Source organism: Carica papaya, chromosome 1 (genome assembly GCF_054855325.1).
Source record: "Carica papaya isolate Zhongbai chromosome 1, ASM5485532v1, whole genome shotgun sequence".
Classification (NCBI taxonomy): domain Eukaryota; kingdom Viridiplantae; phylum Streptophyta; class Magnoliopsida; order Brassicales; family Caricaceae; genus Carica; species Carica papaya.
In genome coordinates this window covers 12222964-12245671 of record NC_142309.1, presented here as the reverse complement: position 1 = coordinate 12245671, position 22708 = coordinate 12222964, and the positions used below count along the sequence as shown (strand labels likewise).

General features: G+C 35.5%; 2 protein-coding genes across 7 annotated transcripts in view; both read left to right on the top strand.

Annotated features, from left to right (window-relative positions):
• The first annotated feature begins 1271 nt into the window (after window positions 1-1271).
• Window positions 1272-20629, top strand: LOC148269215 (P-loop containing nucleoside triphosphate hydrolases superfamily protein). The gene is made up of 7 exons (XM_088219812.1): window positions 1272-1822; window positions 2606-2701; window positions 4957-5458; window positions 13131-13221; window positions 18100-18433; window positions 19072-19220; window positions 19763-20629. Exons 1-7 carry the CDS (start codon window positions 1487-1489, stop codon window positions 20274-20276), a joined length of 2022 nt encoding a protein of 673 aa, XP_088075938.1. The 5' UTR covers window positions 1272-1486; the 3' UTR covers window positions 20277-20629.
• Window positions 20630-21689: 1060 nt separating this feature from the next.
• The window catches only part of LOC110816337 (protein TOPLESS-RELATED PROTEIN 2-like), a 31398-nt gene continuing 30379 nt past the window's right edge, over window positions 21690-22708 (top strand). For 2 of the 6 annotated variants that reach the window (XM_088219792.1, XM_088219790.1), the window contains exon 1: window positions 21690-22632. In XM_088219792.1, coding sequence (XP_088075918.1) covers window positions 22553-22632 — 80 coding nt within the window. In that variant the 5' untranslated portion in view covers window positions 21690-22552. The remainder of the gene's footprint in view (window positions 22633-22708) is intronic. The other 4 variants (XM_088219803.1, XM_088219801.1, XM_088219795.1 and 1 more) reach the window with 3 other exon arrangements.

Below are 22708 nucleotides of genomic sequence, written 5' to 3'. Positions count from 1 at the left end.
TAGTGTGATGTCCTTACTGAGATAGTATAACTCATTCCTTATTTAACAATTTCATATCAGGAGGAGCTGGTTCCCGACCCCGATCTACAAGAAGACGGGGAGTAGATGCTAGATAATTTATAATTTCATTTATTTTTTTTATTTCTCGTATTTATTTTAGAGAACTTATTCCGTGATATTGTTTAATACTTTTAAGTTATTGTGTAAGAGATATTAATTTTAATCTTTTATTTCGCTTCCGCACTCTGATTATTATATATATTTTTTTTTGAATTTTTGGGGTCGTTACAAATTTGCATTTAGGAATGAATGATGATGCTATAAAATGTTCTTATTTGGAGTAGTTGAACTAGTATTGTGCTTTTGAAGCCCTTATATTTATGAGACTATGCATTTTTTTTTTAATTTTCAAACAATGCAATTTATTTATTTTATTGTATATATGTGTTTATATATTTAAGTATATATATTTATATTTTTAATTATATATGCATGTATATGATTTATTTAATTATATCTAATTTATTGTATCTATAAATATTTATATATTTTATTATATATATACATAAATTTATATATTTATGTATGTGTTTATATATTTAATTACATATAAATATATATTTATAATATTTTAATTATAAATATACATGTATGTAGTATTTTAATTATATATATATTATATATGTATATATTTAACTAGATATATTTATATATCTTTATATTTAACACTATATATTTTTTTAATTTTTTATTTATTACTATATACAATACAGTAATGACAAAATAAATAATTTACTCAAATATACAACCATATCATACAGTCAAACCAAATAAAACAACTTTCATTATTAAATATTAATAGACCATCATATAAATATGGTTAAATTTGAATATTAATAAATTTTGTACATACAAAACTATACTCAATATTAATAAATTATTATACAATTCATCCAATAATGCTCTTAATGTACGAAACCTCTCGTGATGGAAAAGAAAATATAAGGTTGCCTGAAAATAAAAAGAAAGAGGTTATGCCTAATGATAGAGGGAGGAGGTGTCATGAGCTCTAACACTTGTATTTTCTTTTAATACATGTTGTTTAAAAGATTTAAAATTAGGTAAATTATAATTTAAATAAATTATTAAAAAGAATATTATAATTTTATTATTAAGTGTTATATTAATTTTAATTATTAACTAGTTAATATTATTGTTTCAATTAAAAGTAAATAATTTTTTAAAGAGAAAAAATAAAGAACATGCCAGCGACCGAGGTCCCAAAACCCTACCAAAACCCTGAAGTACATTTCTGGCCTTCTGCGTGCCTCTTTTCCTGTAGGGGAGCAGAGACTCCATAGTTAGCTTTTTCTTGCTCTCTAAGCCAAATCCCAGGTTCCAACACTTTCTCGAGAAAAACCTCCATATCTTTTCTTTCCAACGCTTTTCCAGTTCTAAGTGTCTAACTCAGAATCCCGATACTCAAATGGCTAAAACCTCTGCATTAAGTTTCATCTCGGCTTTAGCAGCCTCTGCTTCCATTTCCCAATCTAAGCCTGTTCGCGCTGATGGCCCTTTCAGTTTCCCTCCTTTTTCTTCTTCTTCTCCTTCTCCTTCTCCTTCTCCTTCTCCTTCTCCTTCTCCTTCTCCTTCTTCTAGTTCCGCTCAGCTATCAGACGCAGGTGTTAATGACTCTTCTTCGGCTCCTACCAAGGTCAGGAACGATAACCCGAGGACGACATCCGCTGGGTTCGATCCGGAGGCGCTGGAGAGGGGGGCTAAGGCGTTGAGGGAGATAAACAAATCTCCTCAAGCCAAAAAGGTTTCGTCTTGTTCAGCTTTTTCTTTATCTTGGTTTCCGCTTTATCGGTGTGCTTCGTGGGATTTCTATAATTGGATTTTTTAAATGAGTTTGTTCTGCTTTTTTTTTTGTTTCTGGTTCGTTTTCTTCTATTTTGAAGGGTTGGGGTTTCTGGTGTTTTCTCTCGTTATACTTTTTTCTTGATCAAATGAATTCTGGGCTGGGGATGGGATTAATTGCATGAGAAGTTCAGTAGGTGTTTAGTCACTATTGTTCCCTGTTCAGACTTTTGAAGAAAAAAAAAGCAATTTTTTTGGCCACAGGGTATGATTGGAGAAGGGGAGGAGATAAAAATGGGATAAACTATTATGGAAATTGGCAATTCAGCCTTTTGTTTGAGAGGTTTAGTAGAAATGAAGAGAAACTGAAGTTCTGAAAACTTCTCTTAATCTTGGAGAACTGATGGAAAGGAAATATTGGTTAAGATTATCATATATATATATATTAATTTGAACTCTTATTCTTATGAGCATCAATGTTTTTTAGACGTTTATTATTTTCTATTTATCACCTTTCTACTTCTATTCAGACAAAGTTTGCTAACATCTCTACTTTATCCTATCCAAACAAGATAAATTGCTTTATATTTTGTTCCGTTCCATTTCATTACTCCCTCTCTCTTCCTCTTACAAAGAGCTCAAAACTATGCAGCACATTTGGTTTATATGACCGGTTTTACAATTTCTCTAGTTATATGTTAGGTTTTGCCATTATGAACTGATATTGGTTTTCTGGTCTTGGTAGGCCTTTGAACTTATGAAGAAACAAGAAGAGACAAGGCAAGCAGAGTTAGGTGTGAAGGCACAAGAGTTTAAAGCAATGCAGGCCCAAGCAGAAACGGTAAAATACTTTATTTCTAAAGTCCTCGTCCATGTGTTCAGCTTTTGGTGAGATTAACTAAGGAGTGTTTGGCACTGTGTGGTTATTTTGCTAGCTTCTGTAATTGGTTTCTTCCTCTACATGGGCACTTCTATTCTGTCCTTCAATTTTGATATCTGAATTTCTGTTGGGATGTGATTCCGACTTTAGTGGTTTTCAATTTGACTTAAAGTCATATATTTTAGCCGAAATTTAAAATTTTTGTGTCATCATGGCAAAAGTATTATAATATCTCTGTGAAGCTGAAATATTTTATGGGCACTTATATGCTGATCTTCATGCTTTTCTCTTCTATGTTCAAATTCTAGAATCCTCTAGTGGAGGATACTGATGCATGCTTTAAGGGCCATATGTTTGTCTTCTTTTTTGTTAGTTTCTTCTTGTTTGTTAATCTAAATTTAGATTTTGAAAGAAGCAGGTGCATGCATGATATAGGACAAATAGGGTTGACTATGGATAAAAAACCTAGACGTTATATTTAGAGTTTCTTAGACATCATATTTAAAAAGTCTTAAGTATCACACTTAAGAATTTATTTGCATCATACAACCAGAAAACTGAGAAACTCTCAAATGTTATTGAACAACTGAATGCTCCAATAAATGAAATTACAAGTTATTTATAATAATCTCTAAGTAATTTATTTTGAATAAAATTAAAATAATAAATAGTAAACTAATAGAATTAGAAATACTTTTTTTTTTAGAAAATAAAGTAGAATTAGGAATACTAGTTCTAATAAGAATTAGAAGCTACGATTAATGATATTAGAAATACTAATCTTAATTGAAATAGGATAGTACTAATAAGAATAGAAATCATAAGGTAATAAAACTATAATAGTACTCCTAAATAATATAAAATGGACTCCTAAATAGTATATTGATATTACATTTAATATAATTACAATTTCTAATTTATTTAAGAAATCTAGTGCTAGGCCATTCTACATCAATGAAGTTGAAAAAGTTGTGTAACCTTGCTTTTTTTCAGGAAATAGGAAATTGTGAGAACTGGTTTATCCGTTGCATGGCGCAATTATCGCCAGGGAATACAATTAAATAGTGGCTGAGTGATTAGAAAGTGTCTTATCATACTTGACCTTATTAGTAATTCTTTATTTTCACTTATTCTTAAGAGTTGCTCTGAGTTCATTTCGTGCCTGTTATCTTTTTATTAATTGTTTGGCTTTCTTTGATGAATGGTGGCATAGTATAATAAGCATGTTCTAGTTCCCTTCATGAACACCACTAAAAGAGGTGGTAAAATATATGCTTAGACATATCTCGTTAGACCTGTTGTTTGATGTCAGCCAAAGATTGATATGAAAAACTTAGCAAAGGGAACACTTCATTATTATTTTTTCTTGTAAGAATCTTGACTGATATCATTTGAAAGAACTGTTCACTTGATACAATCAACTTTGAATTTGTGAGGAGCTGGGATGTACTCATTTATCAGTCATGAGATTCATGATAATCTTGGCCCTTTTTCTTTGTAGCCTCAGTACCTTTAATTTCTGTCAAAGAAAAAAGCTCGGGTGCTTTCATCTCTTTCTCTTGTACCATTCTAGTTCTTCCACTATTAAAATCAAACCTATTGTTGTCATAATGACCATGGAATCCTTGATGCTTGCACAATACTTGTTCTTATGTTTATTCTGATTTCTTTTGGTTGCAATACAATTGTTTTGCCCCTATTCAGGTAGAAGTGGTAATTGAGATATACTAGGAACTAGTTTTCGGCTACATTTATTAGCAAGTTGATGCTGTTGCATGGTATCGGTATGACTTGGATATCCTGGAATGTGCCCTTTTGACATTGGAATTGCAGTGGAATTTCCCTGTATTTCTCTCTTGATTTAGGGATTCTGACCTAGTTTTTTCCATCTATACCAGCAGCGCTTGGATCCTAGGTCCTTTTTGGTCATATGAGTGACAATCAATTTCACCGTACATTAGCTCTTCCTTTGCTTGTGACTCAAAGACTATGTAATATATTTGACTTTCTTCACTATATACCTGCAGAAGACCATGCACTTGTGTTGTTAAATATATTCTGGGAGTTATGAGTTTCCTTTATTCAAATAGGAAGGTAATGTAGAGGCTCTTAATCTCTTAAACATGGTCCATCTTGCTTGCTCTCTGCATGAAGGATATTCTTTTGTCTATTTGCTTCCTTGTTTGGCATGATAGTAAGATTTTGTTGTTTCATAGGAGAGGCAAAGGGTAATATATGATGAGCAGAAAAAACTAGCTCAACATCAAGCACAAACAAAATCTCAGATGGCTCGTTATGAAGATGAATTGGCAAGGAAGAGGATGCAGGCATGTTTATTCTTAGCATCTTTTGGTTTATGCTTCAGTAATTTTTTTCTCGTACAATCTAAATTGCATATATTGATGCAGGCAGAAAATGAATACCAAAGAGCAAGGAATCAAGAGCTTGTGAAACTGCAAGAAGAATCATCAATAAGGCAGGAGCAAGCTCGCCGAGCAACAGAGGAACAAATTCAGGCACAGCGGAGACAAACAGAGAGGGAAAAGGCTGAGATTGAACGTGAAACAATCAGAGTACGAGCCATGGCTGAAGCTGAAGGGAGAGCCCATGAAGCTAAGCTAGCTGAAGATATTAACAGGCGAATGCTTGTCGATCGTGCAAATGCAGAACGAGAGAAATGGGTTGCTGCAATAAATACTACTTTTGAGCACATTGGAGGTATAAATTTGATCGCATTTCCTCAATGGTGGTTCATATGCTCTCTAAATGTTCGGGTTATGTTTGGTTGTGCTTTTGAAATTATTCTTTCTCAAAGTTCAACCTTGGTCTTAACGGATTAGTATATGGCAAAACCCTTACTAATTTTTTGCTTCAAACAATTTTAACTGAAAAGTAAACATTCGTTATTTTGGGAAAGTAACTGTCTGGATGTATTTTCAAAATAACAGATTTCGCTTTCACAAGAAGCGAAAAGGATAACTGCTAGTCATTTTGCATCATTTGGTATTAGACATCATTCATTAGTTGCTAGGTATCTAAGTCCAGCTTATATCTCTTCTATCTGCTAGCTTATATCTCTACCATCTGCCACTCTTACAGTGCATATTAAAAAACCTAGAAAAGGATAATGAAAAAACAAGATTGACAAAAAAGTTGACAACCAAAGAGTCATGCAACCTTTCTATTTATCACTGTCTGTTGAGCAGTGATTGACACCACCACAACCACCATGCACAGACAGCACCAACCAACCTATACCTGAAGCACTAGAGAACAGAACCACCTTGCCATTAGTCTCCCAAACATCCTGCAGGGCTACATTATATATACCCAGCCGCTGTGAATAATTGACCACCAATCTAGAATTCCCATGAGCAAACAAAGGAATAGCTGGAAGCTTGATCCCAAATGGGTACCAGAGACCAGCACATGGTGATTATGGTGCTGCTTACCACAAGTGGCCTTTGACTTATGCTACTCTATTTTGAGCGGTTTGCCCTTTGTTTGACCAGTTTGGTTCCTGTGTATGTCGGTTTTTCTTTGATTCAGACTGGTTGCTTAGGTTTTCCAGTGTTCTCTAACCGTTTCTGAGTTTACCTTGATCATATGTGCATTCATATAAGTATGATGTATGTACCAAGTTTTTTGTCCTTATGGATGCATAGAGAGTATTGAAATATATCCGCAAGTAGTTTCGTACCAAATATCAATATATTGAAAATGTTGTCTATGCTAAAAATTCTCTCGATATTCGTTGTATACATAATAACTATGGTAAGTCAAATATCAAGTATAAAATAGACTTATGCTCAAAAATTAGGAAAACATGAGATGTTCTGCTAGAAATTCTGAGTTTAAGAGTAGAACTAACACTTATTCTGTGTTAGAAGATGAAAAAAATAAAGTTTCTTTCAAATTGCTAGATGCAACTCAAGAAATATTTGCTTTTGTTGAAGTTGTTTCTTTTATGCCAATGATGTTGAGCAACTTATTCCTTTGAATAATTTTGTTCCATCTCATGTTACTATTGAACTGGTTCCCGTCCGTAAGATTGTAGTAGACATATTTCCTAGGATGATTTAATTTCATTGGTTTTATGATACCAAGAAACCTATAGTTTTGGTTACTTTTGATCTTTCAGTGGAAATTATCGAAACCTCAACTTTTTGAAGATTTTGAAGAGCATATTTGAGTATTTCCTATCTTGATGTTATGTCATTTCAAACTTTGAAGCCAAGTTTTCATTAAGTGGATTAAATCTTAATAAAGTTTATTTTGAAGAAATTTTTTATAATTGTAATTATTTGTATTATTAAGTTATTTAGTTCTTTATGTTTATTTAGGCATTATATATACATTTTTGAAATAAAAGTAATAGATGTGTTAGAAAAGGGCACCAAGGGGGGTACTGCCCATGTACAAAAGTATTACATATCTAAAAGAATATCGATAATAACTCCAATGTCATCGAAAAATAATAAGTTGCAACCCATGGAGCCAAAACAATGTAACCATCTATCTTTAACATTTACAATAGTATCTTCATAGTTATCAAAAGCTCTATTGTTTTTTTCTTTTCAAATAGTCCAAAAAATAGTAAGGGGGGTTAACATGATTGCTTGAGTTTAAACCTTCCCAAGCCAAGAGTTCATCATGAATGGATCCAGCCATTACCTAAGTAATACCAATCAAATTAAAGATCATGAACCAAAGATTTGAAGCAAAGGGACACCAAAGAAGAATGTGATTGCAGCTTTCAGTGTTACACTTTCATAGAAAACACCTGTTAACCATAATTTTTCCTCTTCTCATCAAGTTGTCTAAGGTCAGAATCTTCTCTTTACTGGTTTCCCAAGCAAAAAAAGCAATTTTGGGAAGAACACTGGTCTTCCAGATAGATTTGAAAGGAAATTGAGAATTATTTGCAATGTTGCACTGGATATTGGCATTGGAAAGCAATTTGTAGAAGGACTGGATAGTGAATTTGCTATTTTTTTGTCCCTTCCAGATCAAACAGTCAGGTCTGTCCAGAATTTTAATGTCAGCCATCAGATTTAGGAGTTTCCCATATTCATCTAACTCTTAATCATTCAAGTTTCGGATAACCAACACGTTATACAGTCCATCAACGTCAAAAGCATCAGAAACCATTAAATTTTTGCGTTGTGCAATAGAATAAATAGCTGAAAAAGTAGAATTAAGCTTGTCCTCACTGAACCAACGGTCATTTCAGAAATTTACCCTGCGCCCATTACCAATTTTTTAGTAAGTGTTAGACATCAACTTGGTGTATATAGATAAAATTTCTCTCCAAACATTAGTCGCATGAGATCTATTAGGGAAGATAAGACTGTCATTTTTGTCAAAGTTCATCCATTTGAGATGCACAATTCTTCTCCACAAACTGTTAACATCATTGAAGTATCTTCAGATCCATTTACCATGAAAAGCCTTGTTGGTATTGGTAATAAATCTTATACCCAAGCCACCCATGGTCATTGGCAGCTTGACTTCATCCTATTTGAGCAAATGATATGCTTTTTTATCTTCCGAATCACCCCAAAGGAACCTATTTTGAGTGGTCTCTAATTGTTTAGCCACTCGATTCAGTAGCTTGAGAACCGATAGATAATATAAAGGAAGATTAGAGAGTGTACTTTTAATGAGAGTTAATCTTCCACATTTTAAGAGGAAACCTCTTTTCCATGTTGAAAGTTTTTTGTCAAAAAATCAACAATTGGTTTCCAACCCTCGTGATCTTTGTATTTGAGGCTAAGTGAAAAACTAAGGTATTTGATCGGGAGGTTCTTTTCTCGGCAGCTCAAAACAGTGGCCAATTGATCGCCTTCATCCATATTCAGACCTATGCCCAACAACTCTGTTTTATTCATGTTAATCTTTAAATCAGAAATAGCCTGGAAACAAAGGAGAATGCATCTCAAGTGTAATAGATATTAAGTTTTAGGCTCACAGAAAATCAAAGAGTCATCAACAAAAACGATATGTGATAATTCGATTTACCTGTTCTCCTTTCCAAGGGTGATCCCTTTAATCATGTTCAAATCAGTGGCCCTATGTAACAGCTTGCTAAAGGCCTCCATAACAATAATAAAGAGTAAAAGGGAAAGCGGGTCACCTTGGCGTAAACCTCTATAAGCTGGAAAAAAGGAGGAAGGCCGACGATTAACCATCACCGCAAAACTTGTAGAGGTAATGCAACTTTTTATCCATTTTATCCATTTGGTACCAAAACCGCACCGGAACAGCATGTAATCGATGAAATCCCAGTTGAGATGATCAAAAGCCTTTTCCATGTCAAGTTTAACGAGGACCCCTTTCTTTTTGTTAACAATCAGCTCATCAACAAATTCATTTACAATCATGAAAGTATCAGAGATTTGTTTACCTTTTATAAACGAATGTTGACTCTCCCCAATGATCAAATGAAGTACTTGAGATAGTCTTCTAGATAAAACTTTGGAAATAAGCTTATAAAGACTGCTGATTAAGCTAATTGGCCGGAAATCTTTAAAGCAATTAGCCCCTTCTTTTTTAGATGAGAACAATAAAAGTGGAATTTAGAGATTTTACAACTCACCATCTCGATGAAACTCTTTGAAAACATTAAGAATATCCTCCTTCAAGAGGTACCAGAAAGTTTGCATAAATTTGAGGTTGAAACCATCAGAGCCAGGGGCCTTATCGCCATCACAGCTCTTAAGGGCAGCATCAATTTCAGATTCAAAGAATTCAGTTTGTAATAACTCTATGTTGGCTCAGTCAAGGGTATCAAATTAAAGATTGTCCAGCCTAGGCCGCATCGGAAAATCTTCAGCGTACAACTGCTGGTAATGGTTTTTGGCAGCTTCTCTATGATCAACATTACCTGATATCATCTTCCCCTCAAAGTTTAATTCTTCAATATAATTATTTCTCCTTCTATGATTCGCAAAGATTGAAAATATCTAGTGTTCCTGTCACCATCTTTTAACTATTTTTCTCTAGATCTTTGTTTCCAGAGAATTGCCTCCTTATTAAGTTTTTCCGCCACCTCATTTTTCAGTTTGTTCCTTCTGCAAGACTCATTTGAGTTGAGATCGACATCCCCCTCTTTGCAATCGATTTTGTTGAGTTCATCCAAAATGTCATTGATTTCAAGCTCCTCATTGTGACCAGCCTCTAATCTCCTTTTTCAAGTTCTTGAATTTGAAAGCAATTTTAAAATTTACAATACCTTCAGTAATAGAATTGTTCCAAACCTTCTCGACCAATTCTTTGAAGCTATCCAGATTGAACCATTTGTTTTCTATTCTGAAAGGTATTGGACCCCATTGAATAACATTGTCAGATAAGGAATTTGGACAGTGATAAGAAATCAGGCGCGGAAGAATTTTCTGACATAACCCAAGTGGCTTAAGAAGGAGAGAAGGATCAACGAGAAATCTGGCGATTCTGGAGAAACATGGGGAGGTTCTGTGGCTACTCCTCAAGTCCAGGAACCACCAGTCAGGGGGATATCAAAAAGATTAAGAGCCTCAATGTTATCTTTAAATTCCATAACAGTAGACTCACAATAATGATCCCCGGACCGTTCATGTATGTTAAGAATCATGTTAAAATCACATCCGACAACACCCACTGAGCCCCACTGAATTTGACAATCATATAGTTCTTTCCAGAGGGTGTTTCTCTCTTCATTGTTTCCCCTGCAGTAGACTCCAGAAAAGTACCACTTTGAACCGTGATGACCCGAAGCAAACAAAGCAGAAACGGTGATATCACCAATGGAAGAACTTTTACATATTACTATATCCTCATTCCACAAGAGCAGAATACCCCCAGTCGATCCCTTGGCCGGACTATGCAGCTAGCCAACATCGTTGATGCTCAAGAAGGTTTTGATGAAACAGATATCAATCACTTCCATCATAGTTTCTTGGAGGCAGATAATAGCCGGCTTCCAGCGGCTAAGACATCCCTTTAAGACATTCCTCTTTTTTCTATCGTTCAGCCCCTGTACATTCCAAGAAATGATTTTATTTATCATTTGACTCAGAAATTCCATCCCCCAACTCCAGCTTCTTGCGTCTACCATCGTAATTTATAGAAGAGTGAAAACTCTTTAATTCCCTTATCCCTGCCTCCTTCTTTTTCGGAGTACTGGCTGAAGCTTCTTTACTCATGTTCTCATTCATTCTTTTCTCCAGCTCTGGAAACAAAAAAAATGCATGTTGTTCCAGTCCCTTCAGTGAGATACCTTACTCAACACTTATCTGCTGGATGTTCCGAACCACCCAAGAAGAATAAAACTGTTTCAGAGAAGAATTTGCTGTCTCAAGTTCTTCCATCGAGTGTTCATTACTTGCTTCAGGAACAATCATAATTTTCAGAATAGAGTTAGGGATACATACCTTTCATCCTCTCACAGTGAGTTTCTTTTGTGAACACCATAGCAAGCGGAAGACCATCTTCTCCTTCTTTGATGATCTCGTTCTGATTGGAAGATGCGAATTCTGGAGAGTTAGTTTGGGCAGATGCATCATCTCTTTTTTCGTTGAACTCTTTCCGAGCCCTTGACCAGAACAACTTCCATTTTTTCATCCTCTTTCCAATTTGTTTTGTCTTTATAAGGGGTGGAGGGACTCGAACCCGAAAATCTACCCAATACATTACCCACTCTGTTGATCTTCGTTGGAGAAATTTTCTTCTTGGGCCTCCAAATTCGTTTGGCTTTTGGGCTTCTCTTTTTTCTGATCGTTTGTTCGGCCCAGGATCAATCCACTTTCCTTTCTCCTCTCTAGTGTATTTGGGCTTCAAAGTTATTTCCTGAGGTGGGCTCGCAACAGTGTCATTAGAGCTTTTTGAATTTTGAATTTCAAAATTCGCATTTCGGATCAGAATCGGGTCGGGTTGTGTCTTCATCACCCGTTTGCCTTCGCTTCTCTCTGATAGTAGCATTGCTGCAAAAGTTTTCTTCTTGCCGGACTTCATTTTGATGGTAAAATCGAACTTGCATTGGGGCAGCGGAGAGTTACTGACCGAGTCGGGGTATTTTCCCTATCTATTGGGGAAGGGGCTTTGAAAGCAGAGCCTTTTTTTTCAAGGTGAGCAAGGGGAGTTTTAGTAAGCTCGAAAACAGATTTCATGAACCTCCACCATCCTCTCGCTTGGAACCCTTCAGGGATAAACATGCGTTTGTAGGCCTTATCCTTCTGTTCTGATAACCCCAGCACTCTTCCATTCTAGTTTTGACAGAGGGCCAAGAAGATAGTTCGGTTATGCCCCACAATCCATTTCCTCCAAGTAACGCCCCCTTTGTGCCAGTAGAAATCGTTAAGTGCATCGATGAGCCATCTTACTTCTGACTTGTTCAAAGTAATCGTAACCCTGACCCCCCTGCCGTTCTCACACAGACGTAATCCATCATGGTGTTTTCCGTTCCTAACCACATAAAAAGACTTCTTGTCAACAAGAAAAATTTTTCTGTTTGGGTCTAATGACATTGAAATGGAAACAGACTGGCCGACCACCCGAGATGATTTTCGCTCTCAAGCCTCTTGGTTTGTTTAACAAAGGTAAGATATAGGGGAGAAAGGGCGATTGATATGCGGTTAGGGTTACTTCAAGGAGTGAGGGAGAGGGAGAGAAAAGGAAAGATATTCAAGATCAACTTGATAAAACGTAATTTTGTGGAAACCTTCTGCTTCACTAGGCATTATAATATTTTATTTTGCTTTTAGGTGGATTTTAAATGGTATCGGAAGTAGAATCTTTAGTAAATATTTTTCTCTTTTATAATTTTTTTTTATCAGTTGTAACTAATATCTATGAATAGCCGACTAGCTACAAGCCACGGGAATAGATGATTATCAATTAGGAATTTATTTATTAAGATTTTATTCTTTATTATTTCCTTTTGTGTTTGTTTTTCTAGTTGATATTTTGTCTAATTTATCTTGTTCAGTTTATTGCCGCGTATTTCTTCATCTTTGATTCTTCCTTTGGTCTATCTATATTATTTTGTTTTTCATCTAAATTTCTTTTATATTTAAATCATTTCTGGGGAAAGTTACTTTAATTGTTACTCGCGTGGCACTAATTATAGTTTGTTCTTAAAATTTTTTTCTAAAAATTATTACCAAATACTAGTATTGAGATACTATATCCTTCACAACCGTTGTGTAAAATGCTTTGGAACTTGCTTGCATGCTATAAGACAAGTTTTAACCATAGGACCGAAAAACAGTTCTTTTATATTAAAGCTTTTTCCCTCATCTTCACCAAATTATGTTTTTGTATTTACATTGAAGCTACATCATTAATATCCTACTATTTGTTTGCTTGATATTGCTTATCAAGGGCACTATTTAACAGTCGTACGTTGTTGTAGGGGGTTTACGAGCTATTCTAACAGATCAAAATAAGCTGGTGGTTGCTGTTGGGGGAGTTACAGCTCTTGCAGCAGGGATTTACACAACTAGGTAAATGTAAATCATAGATGAATATTTGAAGAAACCTTTTTACCTGAAGTACATAGAATGCTACCTTTGAAAGTTAAAGTGGAAATGCATTGTACAATTTGATAATCTTTTTGGTAACTTTTTTTTTGAAAGTAAAATTATTAAATGTATTGTAATAAGCACCAACTGGTGCAGATTATGTGCAATTATTTACAGCTTAATCCTCCAAACAGAAAGTATTCCTAAACATTTGGATCATAATCGGAGGATGACCCGAAAGCAAAAATTCTAGGGTCCTAAGCCATCTATTTTTCAGTACATCAAAACCATTTGTATCCTCAATTCCTTCAAAAGCTCTAGAATTTTTAGCTTTCCATACAAGCCACAAAATACTGAGAGGAATAATGTCTGTAAAATCACAGCAGCTTTTCAAACTCTCCAAAGCTCCAATCTCCTCCCTTACCGATCCTGATATGACCCAGCTGATCCCTAAACATCTGTACACCCCACACCACAGTGGATACGTAGCAGGACAGTGAAGCAGAAGGTGGCAGCAAGACTCTTCAGCCTGTTGGCATAGGTAGCAAGCATTAACCAAAGTGAGACCCCTTCTCTTGAATTTATCAATTGTTAATTTACACTCCCTGCTTGCTTCCCAAGCGAAAAAGGAAACCCGAGGAGTCACCTTTGCCTTCTAGATCTGTTTGAACGGGAAAATATTCCTCTCACCATCAGTCAATTGTGTTTGCTCATCATGCTGCATCAATTTTTTGTACCAGGATTGCACCGGGAACACCCTTTTTTTGTGATATTCCACCAAGGCTTATCCGCATTGTTGCCCAAATTGATACCAGCTAAGATCATCATCAAATTTTCATACACCATTAACTCCCAGTCATTTATATTGCGACTCACCACCACCTCCCAAGCTCCTTTTCTATTATGATTTCTCTCAAAACAATCCGAAACATGGGCAGCCTTGTGGGTGAAGATACCATAGACATTGGGAAATCTATCTTTGAGTGGACCCCCTTCCAGCCAATGATCATTCTAGAAACTGGTCCGCAACCCATTACCAATCTTCCAAAGAATTTGGATCATAAAACTTGCTTCTCCCATTTTAATTTTTTTCCATAAACATTTACTGTCAGCCTTCTGCCTTCCAAGAGTCAGCCACCCGAACGAATCCAGCCCATATTTCGAGGCAATCACTCTCCTCCACATAGCGATATCCTCATTCATGAATCTCCATAACCATTTACCCTGCAAAGCTTGATTCATCTCAATCAAAGATCGAATCCCAAATCCACCCTTCCGTAAAGGTTTTTTCAATTCATTCCAAGCGACTAAATGAAACTTTCTAGCATTCACAGCATCACCCCAAAGAAAAGAAATTTTGATTGAATAGCTTCCAATTTTTTTGCAACATTAGCTAGAATTGTTAACAAAGATAGGTAATAAACCGGTAAGTTACTTGGTGTACTTTTTACTAAAGTCAAATGGTCTCCTTTAGAAAGCAACCCCCGTTTCCAGCCAGCAAGTCTCCTCTCAACACGGCTGATTACCGGTTTCCAGACCCTTTGATCTTTGTAATTGGCACCCAAAGGTAACCCAAGGTACTTAATAGGAAAATTTGATGATTTACAGCCCATAACCTCAGCCAAATTCACATGATGCTCCATATCACCAATCCCTATAAATTCAGATTTTGCCAAATTTATTTTCAAACCGGAAACCACTTGAAAGCCCATTAAAATACATCTAATCATCATCACCGTGGTTCTCTCTGGTTTACAGAAAAGAAGGACATCATCAGTACAAAACAGATGTGTGATCTCCTTCTTACAGCTTCCATCCCCAACATGTAGACCCGAAAAAAACTCCAGTTCTCTAGCTTTTAGAAGCATTTTGAAGCATTTTGTTCGACGTCTCCATTACCGCAATAAACAAAAGTGGTGATAGTGGGTCCCCTTGTCTCAAACCTTTTGAAGGCCTAAAAAATTCTGAAGGTCCTCCATTTATGATTACCGCATAAGACATTGAGGTAATACAAGTATTAATCCATTTTCTTCATCTATCACCAAAACCCAATCTTTTCAGCATGTAATCAACAAAAACCCAATTCACGTTATCATATGCCTTTTCCATATCCAGTTTACAGAGTATACCTCTCATCTTCTTGTTAAGCATTTCACCAACCATCTCATTTGCTATAAGTGCAGCATCTAAGATCTGACGGCCTCCCTCAACGCCATGTTGTAAGCCACCAACTAGTTTGTCCAAGACATTTGCTAATCTTCTGGCTAGAACTTTTGCAATTAATTTGTACAAACTGCCCGCCAAACTAGTGGGTCTGAACTCCTTAATTGAAGAGGCCCCACTCACTTTAGGAATCAATATGATGAAAGTAGAATTGATAGCCTTTACAAATTTACCGAACCAATGAAATTCGTTAAACTTTTCATCACATCATCCTTTAACACAGACCAGAAAAATAACAGAAAACCCATCGGAAAACCATCAGAGCTAGGGGCTTTCTCTTTATTACACGCCTTCATACCATCCAAAACCTCATCTTCTATGAAATTCCTTTCCAATTCCAAGCCGCTATCCCTGTCAAGACAATTGAAGGATAAACCATCCAGATGAGGTCTCATCTTCATTTGTTCTGTGTATAAATCGTCGAAGTGAAGCTTGGCCTGCTGTCGCAAGCTCCGATTACCCTCAACTTTCTCATTCCCAAACAGTAGGTAGCCAATAAAATTGTTTCTTCTATGGTGACTTGCCAGGCAGTGAAAAAATCTGGTGTTTCAATCACCCTCTTCAACCCATTTAGCTCTAGATTTTTGTCTCCAGCTAGTGTCCTCCATTTGCATAAATTTGCCCACTTTGGATTTTAAATCCTCCCTCTTTATTAAGTCCTCCCCCGAAATTGACCCCATCTCTTCCTTAATATCTAAAGTAATAATATCCTCGAATAAAGTCTTCCATTCAAATTCATTTTTTAAACCTTCCACCTTACACCACATTTTGATTTCATTTTTCAAAGAAATGAGCTTCTGCACAAGTCTGTAGCTAGTCGTACCATTTGGATTAGTTTTTCCCCACCAAACTTTGATATTCTCACAAAACTCAGTCACCCTAAGCCATTTGACATCAAACTGGAAAGGACAATAGCCCCAGCTGATGCCATTCGCCTCCAGACAGATTGGAAAGTGGTCAGAGGTAACCCTACTAAGCCTTTTCTGACATAGATCAACTGAAACAGAATGCATATCAATTGAAATTAAAAACCTGTCAATTCTGGAGCATGCAGGGACTAAGCGTCGGTTTGACCACGTCCATTTACCACCAACCATCGGGAGGTCAATAAGGTCAAGTCTATCAATGATGTGTCTGAACTCATCAGCACACTTATTATGTACAGACTCACTAGACCACTCATGTCTATGCAGTACCATGTTGAAGTCTCCACCAACTAGCCAAGGACCTTGCCATTTCACCTTACAATCATCAAGCTCCTTCCAAAGGAGTGCTCTCTCATTGGCACCACCCTTGTTATAGACTCCGTTGAACATCCATTGTATCCCTTTCCTACAATCTTTGAAAATGCAGGATAGAGTACACATACTTATTATGCAGTCCACACATTTCATCAGTTTATCATCCTGCACGATGACAATACCCCCAGAAGCTCCAATGGAGGGTAAAACTCTCAGTCCACCTCTTTACAGCACCATAAACTCCTTATTGTTTTCTCATCAATGACCTCCATTTTTGTCTCCTGTAGGCACACCAATTCCGGTCTCCACCTACTCAGCCCACCTTTGATGATCTGCCTCTTACTGATGTCGTTCAAACCCCTCACATTCCAAGAAATTGTTTTCTCCGACATATTAAACTTCATCCAACTTTCCTACACCCCTCCCTTTCTCCTTTTTGGCACCATCATAATTAACCGTTGATATCAGCCTCCTTAGTTCCCTTGACACCTTACTGCCAAGCTTCCCCTTTACTTTTCTTTTAGCATTCTCCTCCATTTCTTTCTCGAGACGACTCCTTTCAATATCCCTGAACAGCTCCATCACCCTATCTTCGAAACCTTCAAACACAGCTTCCACCAGTTCATTCAATCTTTTTGGTAACTTACAATCTTCTTTTTCAATGAAAAACTTTTAGTCATTAGATTTAATAGTTTTTAGATTTGCAATTATTCTATTGTCTTGATGGGTTTGAAGTCTTCCTAGGGGTGTTTATCTCCAAACTGGTAGAGAACTTGGGCAGTGGTTGATGAGTGTATCTAATAGTCAAGCTGGTCTAATTCGCTGAATACTGAAATTGCTAGGGTTTTCTCCCAAAACACTAATCTCCAATTTTTTAGGATCTCTGAAGTAAAAAAAATCGCAGAGAATTTGGTTAGTGGTTGATGAGTGTTTCTAATAGTTGAAGCTGGTCCAATATGCTGAATACTGAAATTGCTAGAGTTTTCTCCCAAGACAGTAATCTCCGGTTTTTAAGGATTTCTGGAGTAACCAAATCATTACTAATAATAATGTAATTATGTTGTATGCAGATATTATTTCTTTGCGGGCTGGAGATTTCTTTAGGAAACTAATAATTTCTTTTCTGCTATGATTTTCTGACTGAGTCACTAACTACCGGCATGAGATGTATCTATGCTGGCACCTTTTCAAAACTTCTGAACTATGGACTTGGCGGTCATAGTATTTCATTCATCTTGTGTACATATTGTCATTTTTGGAAGAAAGATAAAACCAAGTACATTAATGATGGACTTGGTGGTTGTAGTATTTTAAATGCAGAAAGGGACCATTATATTGTGCATTTACTTCACATTTTTGTTTAGTATCATGGACTTAAAATGGTTTTTTAATGCAGGGAGGGTGCGAGGGTGATTTGGAGTTATGTGGATAGAATACTAGGACAACCATCTCTCATCAGAGAATCATCCAGAGGGAAATACCCTTGGTCTGGTTTGTTTTCCCGTGCCATGTCCTCCTTGTCACGTGGCATTGGTAAAGGGTCAACTTCAGAAAACAGAAATGTTCTTGGCGATGTTGTTTTACACCCTTCTCTTGAAAAAAGAATTCAACAGCTAGCTGATGCAACCGCCAATACAAAATCTCATCAGGCACCTTTCCGGAATATGCTCTTCTATGGACCGCCTGGGACTGGGAAAACAATGGTTGCTAGAGAGCTAGCTCGTAGATCTGTATGTGCTTTTATTCCATCTAAAGTTTTACAAGATTAAATCTGTTAGACATTTTAACCTAGAGAAAAGATAGAAGAAAGTAAGGATGTGAAATAGAGAAAGCAAAGCAGAATTTAAGCATAAGTAAAAAGAGCCAAAGATATTTGGTTTATCTAGACCTACCAAGGAAATGTTATCCAGACCATTCCAAGCAGCATGATCGTTCTAATGATCTACTGCTAATAAGAGTTTAACCTAGTAATTTCTTGATGAAATTAGCAAGTTCTCTTTGCTTTGCTATATTTAACAATCCTGATTGCAGCATTATCAACAAATTACCAATTAACATAATCAGAACAATCATGTGGTGCTGCAATGTATTTTAAGGAAAAACAATCATTTATGTCTTCAGATAGTGGGAAATTTTAATAGATTTCGAGGATCATCATTTACTTTTTGTGCTAATGATTGCTTTAAGTAGATTATCAGGATGAAATAATTGCTTAGAGAAAAAATATTACATTTATAGTTAACTTTAATATAATTGGTAGTGTATTAGGGTATATTTGATACGTTGCTCTATGAGGTAAATTTTCCATTAAGTATGCTGCCCGTTGCTTTCTTTTCTTTGTTCTACCTGATTTGTTATTTTCATGCAGGGATTGGACTATGCATTGATGACAGGTGGTGATGTTGCTCCTCTTGGATCTCAGGCTGTTACCAAGATACATCAGCTGTTTGATTGGGCTAAGAAGTCTAAGAAGGGTCTATTGCTGTTCATTGATGAAGCTGATGCGTTTTTGTGTGAGTAAGTGGTGGCAATTGTTTAATTTAATTTGTAAATATATCTGATGTTAGAGAGAGTAGTATTAAATTTGTTTTTTTTTTTTTGCAGTTCTGTTAAACGACTATAATAAAGTTGAGCTATGTTTCAGTCAATCTAAACAATTTAGATTGGCTATCCAAATTATTTAAAATATTGTCAGAGTAAAAGTCGTAAATTTGGAACCTCATCCCCTTTTATTCATCCATTTCCTTCAGCTTTTTGTACAAAGTTCATTAGTTTGTATTTTGTATTTTGAATCCACTAGAATAATTGATCTTCAGATTAATCAATTAATTAACTTTCATGATGAACTTCAGATAATATGGAATATCTTCTACCAATATGTAAATATAATGGCTAGTAGTAAGTATTCTGATGCTGAAATAGGTTTTTTTTATGATTTCTTGACATTAAGATATTGATCGTACGTGAGAACGTTATTGTTTCTATTGGTTCATCAAACAGTTACACTGTCTTTATTGGTTAACTAAGAATACTGAGAAGCCCTTGACTGAACTTTACAGGCGGAACAAGACCTACATGAGTGAAGCTCAGAGGAGCGCACTCAATGCTCTACTCTTTCGTACGGGTGACCAATCCAAGGATATAGTCCTTGCTCTTGCAACAAACCGTCCTGGTGATCTTGATTCAGCTGTGGCCGATCGTATTGATGAAGTTCTTGAGTTCCCCTTGCCTGGGCAAGGGGAGCGTTTCAAGTTGTTAAAGCTCTATATGGAGAAGTATATAGCTCAGGTTGGATCGGGAAAATCTACTGGTTTGAAAAATCTTCTCAAAAAAGAGCAGCAAAAGATTGAGATTAAAGGAATGACTGATGACATCTTAAGAGAGGCCTCAGCAAGAACTGAGGGGTTTTCTGGTAGAGAAATAGCAAAATTGATGGCAAGTGTCCAGGCAGCTGTTTATGGGAGTGAGAATTGTGTGCTTGATCCAAGTCTTTTCCGAGAAGTAGTAGATTATAAAGTTGCAGAGCATCAACAAAGAAGGAAACTTGCGGCTGCAGACAGCAGCAATCCTTGATAATGCTTCTTACACATTTTATAGCTTGTTGGACTTCACCCATTGGTAGAAATGGATAGTTGATTCTTTAGCTGCGGAATTCGCCTGCAGTTTTTGGGTCTAGAGCATCATGTTGTTATCATTATTTCACCCTGTTTATAAGGGGAAATTTTGGGTATTAGGGTTTATCAAGTTTAAATGCTAAATATGATGAAGCTATTCATAGGTGTATGCTAGTTATATTTGTCTTTGGTCATGATTTCTTTCTCCTCTTCCCTATGTTTTCACCTGAATAAATAAGTAGTAACACTATGTAGATTACATGGAATTGGAAGTGTCAAGTTATATTAATCAGTCTCTATGCTTTTGGGGAATTTAGTTCAATTTTATTTAGAGAAATTGTTTTTCGACATAGTCATGGGGTTTTTTGGATGATGCGCAATGTAGCATATGATACCATATTTCTTGTGTTGAAAATGATGAGTCCTTTAATTTCAAATTGTGTAATTCTTTAGAATCTGAATCATATTCAATGGTTAGTTTGATTGAAATCTTGGAACATAATCATACTACTACTAAAACATAATTTATTTAATATGATTGGAACATAAAAAATTAAAATAAAAGAACAATAATTACTCGGATTCTTGTTTGATATGAAGTAAAATTATGTAAATATTCGTGATTTAATAATTTTAATAATATTTTTTTTTAATGATAAGTAGTAATAAAAATATTGTTATAGTTACATAAATTATATATTTTGAACGTAGATTCAACACTCCGGTGAAACATTATAATAAAATTTTAAAACAATATAGTTGAAAGTGAAATCAATGCACTCAACTTAAATATAAAAATATAAAGTCTTAAATTAGAAAAATAATACATCAAAATATAAAAAATAGAATATAAATTTTTTAAAATTAAATGATTAAGATAAATTTTTGAAATAATTCATTTTTAAATAATGATTAAATTTAATTAATTAGCTATTGTAAGGTTAACTGGATAAAGAATCTCAACAATAACCCAAGATATAGAAAAAAAAATTTATTAGATTAACATAAACAACATGTCAAATTCAATCTTCTAGTTACAATTAAGTAAATATATTGAATGTAAAAATCATAATTAACATATAATAATATGATACTCAAAAAATTTCCTAGGTGAAATAAAAAATATTGATAGCGTAGGGTATAAAAAGGTACAACAGGAAATTCAAATTTTGACAAGGAGATTCAAAAAACTGAAAATAATGACAGTAATTAGAAACTTATATAATTGAAAGGGATTTATTTGCATGGAGATATGAGGAAAAATCAGGTCCAGAGCGAGTGTATTACTGAACCTATTATTGCTATATAAAGAATAGTGATTTACATATATATATATATATGTATTAATATAATATAGTTTAATCACGAGAGAGAGAAAGTGAAAGGCGAGCTCGGTGTCAGATAAGAGAGAGAAAGGTATGTGTAGATGACAGTGAGAGAAAGAAGGGAAAAGTCTTAGTTCATCAAGTTCTAGAGAGAAAAAGTATAAAAGATACATAGAAAGAGAGAGAAACACAGCCCAAACCCATATTTTATTCTCTGTTTTTCTAGTGAGATAGAGAAAGTGAGACTTGTTTTTGCTGTTACTGTTGCCCAGAGAGAGACTTGCTGCGAAGAAAGGGAGAAGAATAAAGGATTAAACTGGAAAAACCCAAAGCAGATACAAAACCCTAACCCTAGCAGATAGTTCATTATATTGCTGCTGCTTCATCTCCTATCTGGTTGCGTTAATGAGCAGACAGTTATTTCCCTCTTTCCTTCTATTTGATTACTTATTGAGAAATAAAGCTCTTTTATTTCTTTGGTGCCTCACATTTTGCAGCGTACATTGAGCTTTATTTGCCTGATCTTTGTGCGCAAGAAACGGAAAATTGGGATTTATTCGGGAGTTTCCAAGTGGGTTTGCTTCAAAACCGTAGCTTTTTTAGTTTTTGAATTTGGCGGTGCGTGTTTCGGTGGACAAACTTTTCTGCAGTGGTCTGGCTTGAGTGCTTCAACGATTCTACGTTTAAACCAGTATCCTGAAATGGATGCTTGCTGAGTTGTTTGAAAGCCTACTATTGATATCACAACGGAGCCGAAGAAGTGAAAATTGGAGGGTGTTTTCCAATCCTGATTTTATTGACGTGTTGGCATTTTACAAGGGTTTTGTGGAAAACTTGGGTTGGTCACTACATTTTGTACTTTGGTTTGATAAAGATCTTTGCACTGGAGCGATTAGGGCTGCCGGGGACCATGTCTTCGTTGAGTAGGGAATTAGTTTTTTTGATATTACAGTTCTTAGACGAGGAAAAATTCAAGGAAACCGTTCATAAGTAAGTTATATTTCTTCTAATACATGTTTCTTCCATGTTAACATTATGTTTGGTAGCCGAGAAAAGTTTAGGCGTA

Coding starts and splice junctions, on each gene's coding strand:
- LOC148269215 (XM_088219812.1), top strand. CDS start 1,487: ATGGCTAAAACCTCTGCATTAAGTTTCATCTCGGCTTTAGCAGCCTCT. Junction 1,823..2,605: donor AATCTCCTCAAGCCAAAAAG/GTTTCGTCTTGT, acceptor TGGTCTTGGTAG/GCCTTTGAACTTATGAAGAA. Junction 19,221..19,762: donor GCTGATGCGTTTTTGTGTGA/GTAAGTGGTGGC, acceptor TGAACTTTACAG/GCGGAACAAGACCTACATGA.